The sequence below is a fragment of the Amblyraja radiata genome, chromosome 11 (genome assembly GCF_010909765.2).
Source record: "Amblyraja radiata isolate CabotCenter1 chromosome 11, sAmbRad1.1.pri, whole genome shotgun sequence".
Lineage (NCBI taxonomy): Eukaryota > Metazoa > Chordata > Chondrichthyes > Rajiformes > Rajidae > Amblyraja > Amblyraja radiata.
Window position 1 is genome coordinate 49,391,792 of NC_045966.1, and position 13,938 is coordinate 49,405,729.

Consider the following 13,938-nt stretch of genomic DNA (forward strand, 5'->3'; position numbering starts at 1 on the left):
ATGAATTATAAGTGCTAATCCCTGTTATTTTTTTTTTTTAAATGGGAGGTTGTTATCATGCTTTAGGAATGTTTTGATTATTTATCCTATCATGTTTGTGCTTACCAAATATTGAACCATTCAAGTTCTCTTCATTCATGGCAAACCGCTCACCAACCAGAAAATAAGATTTGTTCAGGGATAAATATAAGGCATCTTTCAAAGATGAATTCCACCCATTTATCCAGCAGTATCTCTCTAACTACGCACTTGTTTTCATAATGCAATGCAATATTTTACAACTTTGCAGCAGATAATTCCCAAAAAATATTTTATTACTTCTGTAATGTCTACCTTCTTTCCTTTTGCAGTTGCTCTATGGTTATAAATAAAATCCTTGTCTGTGAAATTCATGACTCAGTCATTCACAGAACAGAAACGGCAAACTACTTTGACTTAGTAGACCAGCGTTGACCAAAGATAACTGGTTACTCAACATTGACAGAAACATTTTAATATTTCTTAATACTAACTTTGTTTTTATCTATTCAATAACATAGAACACAGAACAGTGCAGCACAGGAACAGGTGCTTCGGCCCAAAATGTGCTAAACATCATGCAAAAATAATCTAACCTCATTTGTTTGCACGTGATCCATGTACCTCCATTCCCTGCCTATCCAAACACCTATCTAAAGGCTTATTAAATGCCTGCAGAAAGAGTGCAGCACTTAATATCCTATTAGATTTCAACATGGAACAAATCTGTTTGATATCGCGAAGATATCTAAAAAATAACGCCGGACAATCTGAAATGCTTAGGAGTCGTTAAATATTTTGAAAGTGTTGATTTTCCAACAGAAATAAACATATACATTAAAGTATTAAGGGCCTGTCCCACGAGCATGCGACTGCATGCGGCAAGCGTGACCAAACCAGAAGCAGGGGCCGCGCGGAGGTCGAGTGAGTGACATGAAGTTCGAGCGAAGTCCGCGGGAAGTTCGCCCGTGACGTACGGCGTCGAGGCGGTGCGTATGGCATCGTGGCGGCTGCGGGCCGGCAGGCCGTTGCCGCGCGGAATTTTTGAACATGGTCAGTTTTTCGGAGCCCCCCGCGATGTCGGGACCAGCTCCGCACAACTCCATACGGCTCCGGCGATCGAAGTGGGACCGGCCCCGCGAGGCCGTACGTCTCAAGTGACCACGTTAGGTCGCGCTTGCCGCATGGAGTCGCATGCTCGTGGGACAGGCCCTTTAGGTCGTGCTTGTCGCATGGAGTCGCATGCTCGTGGGACAGGCCCTTTATGCTTTAGCTTCCATTCATAATGGAGCATATATCTTTGATTGAATTTCATTGTTCCACTTTGGTACGTATGACAATTAAACACGCTTGATCTTTACTTATTCTCCTTTCCTGAAATCATTGACCCCTGAATAGAAATGATTTTTTCTAGGTTCTTCTATGGATTTTCAATCAATAGAGGTCAGTCATTATGAGTTTCAACAATAAATGTTGAAAATATAATTGACTGATGAGAATGCTGATCCCAGTTTATGCCTATGCAGCTGTATACCTGGCCTCCCATCTGCCTCATTGGAGACCTTTGAACGATCTTTAATGGTCCTTATCGTACTTTATCTTGCACTAAATTGTACTCTTTGCCTGTACGCTGTGAATGGCTTGATTGTCATCATTAGACTTTAGACTTTATAGGTACAGTGTAGATACAGGCCCTTAAGGCCCCGCGCATTAGCAATATCCTGCACACAAGGGACAATTTACAATTTTACCAAAACCGATTAACCTACAAACCTATACGTCTTTGGAGTGTGCAAGGAAACTGGAGAACTCGGGGAAAACGCATGCAGTCACACAAACTCTGAACACACAGCACCCGTAGACAAGATCGAACCTGGGTCTCTGGCGCTGTAAGGCAGCAAATGTATCGCTTTCATGTATCGTCTTTTCATTGACTGGATAGCACACAAACCAAAAGCTCTTCACTATACATCGGTACACGTGACAATAATAAACTAAACTACCATGTGACAGAAGTTACTTAATCATGACAGAACTGGTGAACAGTTCATTTTTATTCTCCCTAGTTTTAGAGGTCAATCATTTTCCTTGAGAACACCATATTCTGCATAAACTACTGATTAGTGTGGAACCTTTCTGGTTAGCATAATTAAGATAATCATTTTTGTAATCATCTGAACATTCAGGGGAGTCCCACGAGATGTATTTCAATAATAACAGCAAGGAAAAGATTGAAAAAAGAGTTACACAGTTGAATGGAAAAGGAATGCGATTCTTACTGGTCTAACATGTTTTAACATATTCAATATTCTGTTTTCTGTTTATTTCTGCCTATATGTTAGATATATTGTAATTGTTTTCCTGAAGCAGTAGAAATTAGGCACATTGGGACACACATACCCAGCCTCAATCACTGGCTGTCTAGACACTTAAAAGCTTCCAATGCTTGCCCACGAGGGACATATATATTTTTTCACCACCATTCACGTGTAATGCATGATACAAATTGTGCAAAATAGCATTAAAACAGAAGAGCCTGAGTTATACTTTTGATGACAGACTTTTAACCCTTGAAATTAGTTGCATTGGTTAGCAATTATTTCAGCATTATGTAAAAACAGGAGACAGTTCTCTATTTTCCAGTGTGCTCCACATTTGGCATCAATATGTACTGCAAAACTTTACCATAATTGTCTGTTGGTATTTATAGTATCTTCACAGACAAATCATATAGATACTGCATCATAATTAGTAAGGTACAGGGCTAACAGTCAGAAGTCTGGATCTTTAATTCAGCAAGGATAGCATAGCAGCTGGGGAATATGGATTGAAGAAATTAAATAAATATGAATTAAAGGAGAAACTATTCACAGGTAATATGGAATAGACAATAATTGTTGTTTATATAGAGCCAATATAGTTTTGTGAAGATTTGTTCATTGCATTACTGCAATTATAAGGGGTCTAGATGAGTTTCACCATGTGTATTGTGCACAATATTGGCTACTTCACATTAAAAAAATTATACTAGCCATAGCAGGAATGCAGTAAAAAATTACTAAACTGGTTCCTTGAATGGCAGTCTATCACATTAGGAGAGATTAAGGAGGCAAGGTTTCTTCTCTGGAGTTTAAAAAATTCAGAGGTGACGTTATTGGGAAAATTACAGAATTCTTAAAAGTACACCATTTTGGATAGGGGTAGGATGTTTCCCCTTACTGAGCAGTTGAGAACTATGTTATGAATCAAAGAAGAACATAGAATAATGGAGCATAGAAACAGGCCCTTCAGCCCACCAATCCAGCACCAACTATGATGCCATATCTTATTATTCTATGCATCTTCATGTTGGTCTAAATACCTATTAAATGTTGCCATTGTATCTGTTTCAACTACCTCCCCTGACACGGTTTTCCAGGCAGTCTCCATATAAAGGACGTGTCTCATGAATCTCCTTTAAACTTACCTCCTCTCACCTGGAATCTGTGCCCATAATATTTGAGATTTCTACCCTGAGAAAATGACTATGAGCTGCCAGAGGAAGGTCTCGAATTAAAGAGGATGGCCTGACCCACTGAGTTCTTGCAGCAGAAAAACGTTTGTTTTTTATTGTACCAGATTTCAGCATCTGCATTCTTTTGTGCCTCCTTTTAAAATTACATCTTCCCCAATGTCTTCTCACTATGGAAATGAGGGTGAAGGGCATTGGGAGGATTTCCTGGTGCTCTCTAACATTTGCAACACCAAGGTTCTGAGGTAGGATTTCACTTGCATCTCTTTTTTTATTTCGAAAATAAACTTTATTCGGAATAAAAGATATTCAGCAAGGGCCATTGTCTTGGGCACTGAACTATTGCCCGCCATAGCACCAGAGCAATGTTGCCTCACAACACTAGGGACCCGGGTTCAATCATGGCAACCGGTGCTCTCTGTGCAGAGTTTGAACATTCTCCTTGTGACTATGTGGGTTTTCTCCAGGTGCTCTGGTTTCTTCCCACATTCCAAAGAAATGCAGATTTGTAGGTGATATCCCTTCCCTTGTTTGCCTAGCGGGTATCCTCCCTAGACTTTGCCCCTCAATGACCAGCAGCAGAAGGAACCTCGACTATGGTGTTCTGCCTTCAGTGCATTCCTCAGCACAAATTCACGCAGTCTCGAATGGGATAGTCAACAACATTCTGCAGTGGACACCATGCTGTGCTGGGATACCAACAAGTTGTGGGCAGGCTAAAGAGCATCTTTCACTGGGTTGATGGTCTTCCAGCAGCATCCGATGTCTGTCTCCCTATGTGTCCTGGAAACAGCCCGAAACTCAGAGAGTATTCTATTGTACATCTGTTTATGATGAACCATGACAAGGACCATTGTATCATTCGTCAGATCCTCTTTGCAAATCCACACTCTGCAAAGAGATGGGCAACACACTCTTCCCCATAGGAGTCACCCAGAGGGCAGAGGGCATCAGTAAAAAGAGGTTGATGATCGAGGAATGAAATCAGATGCTTCAAGTCGGACTGATTTTAGTAGGGAGTAGAAAGCTTGAAAAGATAGGTGGGGACCCGACAAAGCTCGGCAAGTGATAGGTGGATAGACACAAAATGCTGGAGTATGCAGGATGCAGGATCTCTGGAGAAAAGGAATATGTGATGTTTTGGGTCGAGACCCTTCTTCAGACTGATAGTCAGGGTAGAGGGAAACTAGAGTGAGAGAGGGTGTTGCAAAACTCTGGTTGGAGAGGAGGAGGAATCACAGAGAGAGGGGAGCATTGAGAGAGGTGAATACAGGTGAAGGGGATCAGCTGAGTGCAAAGATCCTATATAGGATGTTTCGCAGAGAACGCTCTTCTCCCAGTTGTCGCTGGCCTGGTAGACAAAAGTGCTGGAGAAACTCAGCGGGTGCAGCAGCATCTATGGAGCCAATGAAATAGGCAACGTTCAAACTGGCGTGGCACTTGCAGTGGCGACGTCGCCAAGATAGTGGGCGCTGTCTCTCGCCGCGGCCGCTCACATCCGCTGCGGCTGCGACGGGCTCCATTTATCGATCGGAGGGCAAAGCCAACGGGAAAATAGCGAGCGGAAGCCTCCTGCCCTCCTCCGACAACAGGATCACCGGCTTGTTGCTCCCCCACCCCCGCGCCATGGCGGACAACAACAACCGATATCAGGCGGTGAGTGGCGGCGGCGGCGGTTCGGTGAAACGTTTCCCGGGGAGGAGCTGGGTCTGTGTCCCCGGGCGGTTGAGGGACGACGCCGGTGCGATTGCCCAGCAACGCCGAGGCTTCGCGTCCTCCACTGGGCCTCGTCCTCCTTTAACATCGAGGGGAGCTGAAGATTTAGGCAGCGACGACTGACGGCAGCCTTGGCATCGGATTTAACAGCCAGCTGCCAATAGCTATTGTACACGAATAGGAGTCAAAACTGAATCCATTCGTTAAATTAAGCCTTACAAACGAAGCTGGGGGTGGACGATCTGTTGTAAAACGATGTTGTGGGAAGTGGCAGCCACGCCATTTGTTTTTGGAATAACATCAGTATTCAGCTTTCTTAAATCACAGTCCGAAGGCGGCTTTAAAGGTTGGATGGAGGGATTGTGAGGCTCGGTCTGTCTTAACCAAACGTGAGCCCCATTTAAATTGACAGCGCTGAATCGAGATTTGGAGGAGTTCAGCACGGATGGAAAATGTGTCAACGTCAGAGTGTGATGCAAAGAATTAGAAAAGTGACTGGAATTGCAAATATTTTAGCACACGTTCCATTTTGCATTGGCCTACAGTAAGATATCGTAAATTGAGTGGTTGGCACTCTTAGGTAGCATTTCTGCCTTAAAGACTTATTGTAAGTATTAATTTAGAGATTAATAACTAAAGGGGTATTTTGTTCTCATTTTAGCAAAGTGCACGATCCAAAATAATATTAATACCAGTCGTTTTTGGTAAAATGGTAAATACTCATCTGAGTCTGTGATGTACAGGTTATCCAGCTGATTGGATTAGCTTTTTGAGAGGACCGATGTTATGTCATAGCTGCACCTTTTTTCCCTGAAACCAATGGATCCATAAGATATATTAGGGAAATTTGTACCAATAACATATGCCTGCCAGATAACACAGAACAATAAAACTCATCCTAAACATAATGGTATGTGGTCCTTTGTGTCTGATGAAACTTGTTACTTAATTTGTTGGTGTCTGTCATAAATATTTTGGTGAATTGCTTTGGGATGTTTTATTTTGTAAATATGTCTTTCAGTTTGGAGATTTCCTTAACAATGAAGATTTTCTCTAAAATCAAACAGATGACATTCTTTATTTTGTAATTAGCTTTATTAATGTATGTAGTGGAATTTTATTTTAATAAACTTTTCTTGTCAATATTTTTTGAATATGGTATAAATTGGAGGACAGATTTGATTAAATTCTGCTAAATATATGCAACCTATCATCGTTTGGAGGTTCAATACGAAGGTATTTCGTTTATTTTGGCTCCTGTCCAACAGTTACAGCTGGTTAAATTGTCACAGCTATAGATAGTGATGACATTGGAAAATGAGCTGCACTTTAAAGATGTTAGATTTAAAATTTGTACTTTAAAATTAACCATGCTTAACATTTTTAGGCGCCTGAGAAGAATATCAGGCATGTTTAGCAATGTAACATTTGATGCATGTACAGGATACATTTTTCTGAGATGGGGGAAGGGAAATAATAGTCACATGGTCCACTCAGGCAGCTGACTGGGCAGCTTTATTGCAAACTTGTGACTTGTTGCGTTCCTTTTTTTTGGAGAGTTTCTTTTGAAGGCAAGTGGACATGGGCATGATCCAGGACAAAAGAGAATAACTTTTTTGTTAAAATCTGCAAATCTATGAATTGAAATGAGGAGTAAGGATTGGGATAGAGCAAAACCTTTGTATTTGGAGTTATGCACTTGCATCATAATAGACATCTAAATGGATGGTTTTTTTTGTAGCCCTATTTTTATTCCCATGCCCAGTATTTCAGGAAAGTATATTGCACTGATTTGTCTCCTGAAACATTCACTCCATTAGTGGTTGGCAACGCTACATATTTTGATAGATAATGTACTGTAAGATTAGTTCCTAAGTAGTAAGAGTATCTCTTGGGAACACAGCATTTTCTGTTTGCTGCGTGTCCATGGTGTGTAGAATATATCTGTACAAGTAGGTAAAATTGCAGGTTTAGTTGCTGGTGTACATTTGAGATTACTCTTCTCCATCTCACGACTCAAAATGTTTTATTGTCATATGTCCCAAGTAGAACAATGACATTCTTACTTGCAGCAGCACAACAGAATATGTAAACACAGTATTCTGTAAACAATATAATAAATGAAACGAAGTTCAGTGTGTGTGTGCGTTTATACATAAACAATAATAGTGCAAAAGGACAAAACCAATGCCCCCAATTCTATGTAGTTCAGAGCTTATTTAGGGGTTGTAGCGTTTAATAACCTGATGGCTGTAGGGAAGAAGCTGTTCCTGAATCTGGATGTTAGAGATAGCAGATATCTCTGCAGATGAATAATTATTGGCCACATAATGATAATTGAGGTGTAGGTTTATTATTATCATGTGTACCTAGGTAAAGTGAAAAACTTTGATTTGCGTGCTATCCAAACAGATCAAATATACAATGCATAAATACAATCAAGTCAAACTTGAGTACAATAGATAGAACAAAGGGGAAGAAAGAGAGTGCATTATTTAGTTCTCAGCATGGCCATGCATTTGTTCCATAAACTCTAATATCCTCAGTGGGGTTGAGGTGACTTGGAAAGTACCCTAGCTTATGGATGGACTGTTCAGAAGCCTGATTACAGAGGGGAAGAAGCTCTTCCTGGGTCTGGTGTTGGGCACTTTCAATCTACTGTGCCTACTGCCGGACGGAAGCAAGGAGAAGAAGGAAGGACTGGAATGGGCCAATTCTTTGATTATGTTTGGCTGCTTTTCTGAGGCAGCATGAAGTGTAGATGGAGTCAATGGTGAGAAGTCTGATCTATGTGATGGTCCGCATTCTACGTTGGTTGTGTTACGCTTTTTATTTTCAGGGATAAGCAAAAGTGGTTTGATGACTCCAGTACGCTGCAATCTATACTTACTATGCCTAAAACTCTCATCGTGACCACTTCCGGTTTGCTCTTTTTTAAATGTGCGCAAAAACAGTACCCTATATCGCTAGGATTTGTTCACCACCTTACTCACCGTTCTCCTCTGCTCCAAGCGCACAAAGTTTTGTTCCGGTGGAAGATTACAAAACTTATGAAGGTATAAAAAATCGTGAGATCAGCAGATTGGTCTTCTCGCCTGTCCGTCACCATGAATGTAATGCCCCTTCCAGTCGAGGAGAATAAAGTCCCGGAGGTGGGGCTGAGTTCACAAGCTGTGTGGTGTCGGGGGAAGCCGCCGTTTGGAGCCGGGAGGTGCGGTGTGGTGCCGTGGCCAGTGGCAGCTGAGTGGAGTCCCTCCCACCCCACTCCCACCCCACACCCCCCTCCCCCTCCTTCCCACACACACCCCCCTCCCCCTCCTTCCCACACACACCCCCCCCCCCCCCCCCCCCCCCACACACACCCACACCCCCCCCTTTACCCTTCCCCATTCCTCCCCATTTCACCCCACCCCTCCATACCTCCACACCACACCACCCCACACCTCTCCTCCCACACACCTCTCCTCCCACACACCTCTCCTCCCACACACCTCTCCTCCCACACACCTCTCCTCCGAGCCGGGAGGTGCCGTGTGGTGCCGTGGCTGGTGGCAGCTGAGTGGAGTCCCTCCCACCCCTCTTTCCCACACACACCCCTCCCCCCCCCCCAACCACCCACACCCCTCCCCCCCAACCACCCACACCCCCCAACCCCTCTCACAACCCCCCCACCTCACACACCCCCTCCATCCCACACACACACCCCCATCCCACACACACACCCCCATCCCACACACACACCCCCATCCCACACACACACCCCCCTCCCACACACATACACACACCCCTCCCATACACACACACACACACACACCCATCCCACACACACACACACACACCCATCCCACACACACACACACACACACACACACACACACACACATCCCACACACACACCCCCATCCCACACACACACCCCCATCCCACACACACCCCCATCCCACACACACCCCCATCCCACACACACCCCCATCTCACACATGCCCCCCCATCCCACACATCCACACCCCCCATCCCACACACACACCCCCACTCCCACACTCCTCCCACCCATCCCAACTACGCCCACCATCCCAACACTCCCACCCCACTCCCCACACCCCCCCTCCCACTCCCACACCCCCCCTCCCACTCCCACACACCCCCCTCCTCCCCACACCCCCCTCTCTCCACACACACACACACCCTCCCTCCTCACCCTCCCCCACACCCCCTTCCCTAACCCCCCCTCCCCCACACCACATTTTCTAGAACTTGGATTCTCCCCCCAGAAACATCTTCACCATGGTGGATTTGATATGATAAGAACTGTGCTACATGGGGCAAGCCTTTTTTTTTTAAACCTCTGATTGAATAAGCATAACCTGTGGACAGTTGTCATTCTTGGTGCAATTGCCATGTAGTAAGTATCTGATTGCCTGTGGGCATTCCTCTTAATAAATAAGGAAGATTTCTTTGAAGAAGCTTAAAGTGCCTAGCAACATTTTTATTTCCACGTTATTCTCCATGTGAAATTGTATATTGAACATTTTTGGTTTGTCAGATTTATTTTCTTGTATGCCAAATGATCTCTGAAAATTGCACTGGCATTACAAGCAGAATACAGTCCTGATGAGTAATCTGTCTGTAGGCGTCAATTCTAATGAGTATTTCACTGGATGTATGCTGAGTAACACAGTGGCACAGCACTTTGCATTGTTCTCACAGCTTCAGAGGCGTTGGTACGAGCCTGATCTCAGGTGCTGCCTCTGCACAGTGTGCATGTTGTGATCATGTGGGATGCTCAAGGGTGCTCTGATTTCCTTCACAACCCCTGAGCTATGCTTTGTAATTGAATAGTTTGTTTTTAAAGTTTTCTATTTTAGAGGTATGTTGTTAAAGAGTGAGTTTTAACTTGTATCTACTATTTTGTCTGTGTAGTTGCAGAATGAGGAAGAACCTTTGGAAGTGTCTGAATCTGGGGCTGAGGCTGCTCCTCCACCATATAGCAGCATTGCAGTAGAGAGTGCAGGTATGTAGAAATGTGTAGGAACTGGATGGAACATACTTGGATCAAAATGGGTATGTAATAGCTCACCAGTTTTTAAAGCTTGGAATGATGTTCTAAAGTTTGGAAAATATTTCACTATCATAAAATGGGATGACTCTTTACTTTAAACTTTACTATTTTCTCTTGTTCACTTAATCCAAGAGGCATGCGCTTATTTTGGAGTGTACCTCCAGGAAACAATGTAATGTTTTAAGTTATTGCTGTGTACTGTGCCATACTGTGTCAGTTTCTGGCTCCATATATTTTTCATAACGACAGATTGCTCCCAGCTTATCTCTATAATGTCACCTATAATGCCACACCAAAACTCTAAAACATAGTTCAGCATCTACAACATTCATTGGTTCAGATTTTCTGTTGATAATTTTCCTGACCAGCAGCCAACGAACATGATTAGAACAATTCTTGATAAGAACATGATAAGTATAAAGGTAAAGGCTTGATAAATTCAGAAAATGTTGTGAACATTCAGCAGGGTAGACAGCATCTCTGGAAAGAGATGGCTACCTGAAATGCTTGCAGCAGTGTAGAATTATTGGGATATTGTTTTAATATGGTGAAGGCCATTCTTTGTATCTCTATAAAACGGTTTCGAACCAGCATGATTTTGGGTGTGACTGTCATGTCTTCCATTAGCCAAAGTAAAGATATTTTTAATTAGTTTACTTTGAAATGTTGGAATTTTAAAGGGAAATAGAAAATGATGATTTAAAAAAACCAAAACAATTGTAATATAGATATCTTTCATCAATAGCAGCAACAACAGTTTTCATTTATAACCCATCCTTAACCCAGTCGTGTGTTCCAAGACTCCTATCCTGAATCTTCACTGGGAACAAAATTTGGTCAAAAGGATGAGTTTTAAGGAACAACTAGACCAAGTGCAGACTGTTCCCCCAACGTGTAGTTGTGGGGGAGGGGGGAGGGCTGGAGGGGGTCGCATGTGGCGTCACACAAACTAACTACCCCGCACACACGCTAACTACCCCCTTTTATATAATAATATTATTAATTTGCTCCTTTTATCGCCCTATCCACTGACACATAGCCCTCCAACTCGCAGGCGCGTATAGAGAGGGAGGGAGGGGGCGGGAAGAGAGTGATGGCAGAGAGAGAATGGGAAGGGGCAGAGACGGAGGGAGAGGGGGGTGGAGGAGAGGGAGGGTGGGTGAGGGGGGGGAGGGTGGGGTGGTGGAGGGGTGAGAGATGGAAGGAGAGAGAGGGGAGGAGAGAGAAGGGGAGAGAGGGGGGGAAAGGGAGGGGGGGAGGAGGGAAGGGGGTAGAGGGGGGAAGGGGGTTTAGGGGAGTGGGGGAGAGGAAGGAGGGGGAGAGAGAGAGGGAGGGGATGGGGAGAGAGAGGGGGGGGAGAGACAAAGAGAGCGAAATGCAACCGTGCGTCACGCGTTCAGAATGTTCTGGAAATGAAGCGTCCGCGTCTCGTGCACGATGCAGCTCTATGGAATTCAGGGGAGGACACGCACACACGCGCACACACACACACACCCCGATCTAAGCTGTCAATGAAAACTGCAAATTCACTTTTTTTTAAACTATCTTTGAAATTAAAAGTTAGTGTTAAGAATTAGTGATGTTAAGTGAGAAATAATTCAATTCAATTCAATGAAAAACAATGGAATCAACAACTGGCAGGCTGGAGGGCCAGGCCGGGTGGGGCCAGGAAGCAGTTGGGCCAGGTGCCAAGGCATTGTGAGGTCAGCAGCTGTGCAACAATTAAAAAAAATTTAATGCCAGTTTGGTGATAAATTTTAATAAATATCTCTGGAAATAATTTATAGAGGATTTGGATTTTTGTAATCATAAGGAAATTTTCTACCAGAAGATGTAAAGATTTCACTGTTATTGTAACGTCAGCAGCTGGGCAGAGGTCAGATTAAAAAAGGTCAGATTGGTCAACAATTTTAATTAAAAAGTCAGAAAAATAATGTACCAACGGTACAGAGGAGTGGATTTCTAAACTCGCAAGGAATATCTCGACTGAAATATGTAAAACTTTCACGTTTCGGCGTCTGGTTTTCGAGAAGATATGTTTCACATGCAAAATGACACACACACACACACGCATGCACGCACAGGGAAGTCATTATCAGAAAATGAAAATGGGAATGATGTGGGTGAATCATATTCTGTGTGGTTTTGGCGTATTGAAGCCCTGTCGTCATGCTGTAACCCTCAACAACTAATTATAATTCTCTACAGATGCTGCCTAACCTGCTGAGTGTTTGAAGCGTTTCATTTTTATTTCAGATTTCCAGCAGCTGTTGGTTTTATTTTGATTGTCAAAGGACGATAAATTGGTTTATCTAAATTAAATGAATTAAATAACATTGTTATTTTCCATAACCAATTGATTCCAGGTATTTGGTCATCTTTGCAATCACTTGTTCCCAGGTTGGCAAGTTACAATATTTTGTTTTAATTCTACGTGGACATTATTTAATGGATGCTTCTTCCTTGAAAAATCTTAAGATGCGATTGATATTGGGAAAAAAGCAATTATTATTTATTAAATAGAGATGAATCCCTCCTACCATAGACGAGGCCCTCACCAGGGTCTCTTCTATACCGTGTGACTCTACTTTCACTCTCCCTCCCCCCCACTCGTAACAAGGGCAGAGTCCCCCTTGTCCTCACCTTCCACCCTACCAGCCGTCACGTACAACAAATAATCCTCCGTCATTTTTGCCACCTCCAACGTGACCCCACCACTAGCCACATCTTCCCATCTCCTCCCCTGTCTGCTTTCTGCAGAGACTGCTCCCTCTGTAACTCCCTGGTCAATTCGTCCGTTCCCACCCGAACCAACCCCTCTCCGGGCACCTTCCCTTGCAACCGTAGGAAATGCTACACTTGTCGTTTTACCTCCCCCCTTGACTCCATTCAAGGACCCAAGCAGTCTTTCCAGGTGCAGCAGAGGTTCACCTGCACCTACTCCACCTCATCTATTGCATCCGCTGCTCTAGATGTCAGCTGCTCTACATCGGTGAGACCAAGCGTAGGCTTGGCGATCCCTTCGCCGAACACCTCCGCTCAGTTCGCAGTAACCAACCTGATCTCCCGTTGGCTCAGCACTTCAACTTTCCCTCCCATTCCAAATCCGACCTTTCTGTCCTCGGCCTCCTCCATGGCCAGAGTGAGGACTACCGTAAATTGGAGGACGAGCACCTCATATTTCGGTATGAACATTGACTTCTCTAATTTCAGGTACTTTCTCCTCCCCTTCTCAGCTCTCCCTCAGCCCACTGGCTCCACCTCTTCCTTCTTCCCACCCCCCCCTACCCTCACATCATCCTGAAGAAGGGTTTTGACTCGAAACGTTGCCTATTTCCTTCGCTCCATAGATGCTACCTCACCCACTGAGTTTATCCAGCATTTTAGTCTATCTATAATATTCCAACTCTCTGCTGTCTCTTGAAGATTGAACAATATTTATTAACATTAAATTTTGATTCAAAACTAATTGTGCTGCAATACACACACAAGCAATTTGAAGTGGGATTGCAGTTGATGAAATATTTAGAAATACCTCCTGATTTATATCTTCCTCCCATTTGCTGCAGTAAGAAACAAACAAAATAAGTTGCACAGCATTATTCCCGTAAGTATTCTGTGGTTAATAATGCTG

The 13,938-nt window shown here is 43.7% G+C and overlaps 1 protein-coding gene across 1 annotated transcript in view; it reads left to right on the forward strand.

Moving 5' to 3' along the window:
• The first annotated feature begins 5,005 nt into the window (after positions 1-5,005).
• ndfip1 (Nedd4 family interacting protein 1) overlaps positions 5,006-13,938 on the forward strand; it is a 49,495-nt gene continuing 40,562 nt past the window's right edge. The window contains exons 1-2 of the mRNA XM_033029893.1: positions 5,006-5,185; positions 10,166-10,256. Of these exons, the coding sequence (XP_032885784.1) occupies positions 5,156-5,185; positions 10,166-10,256 (121 nt within the window). The 5' untranslated portion in view covers positions 5,006-5,155. The remainder of the gene's footprint in view (positions 5,186-10,165; positions 10,257-13,938) is intronic.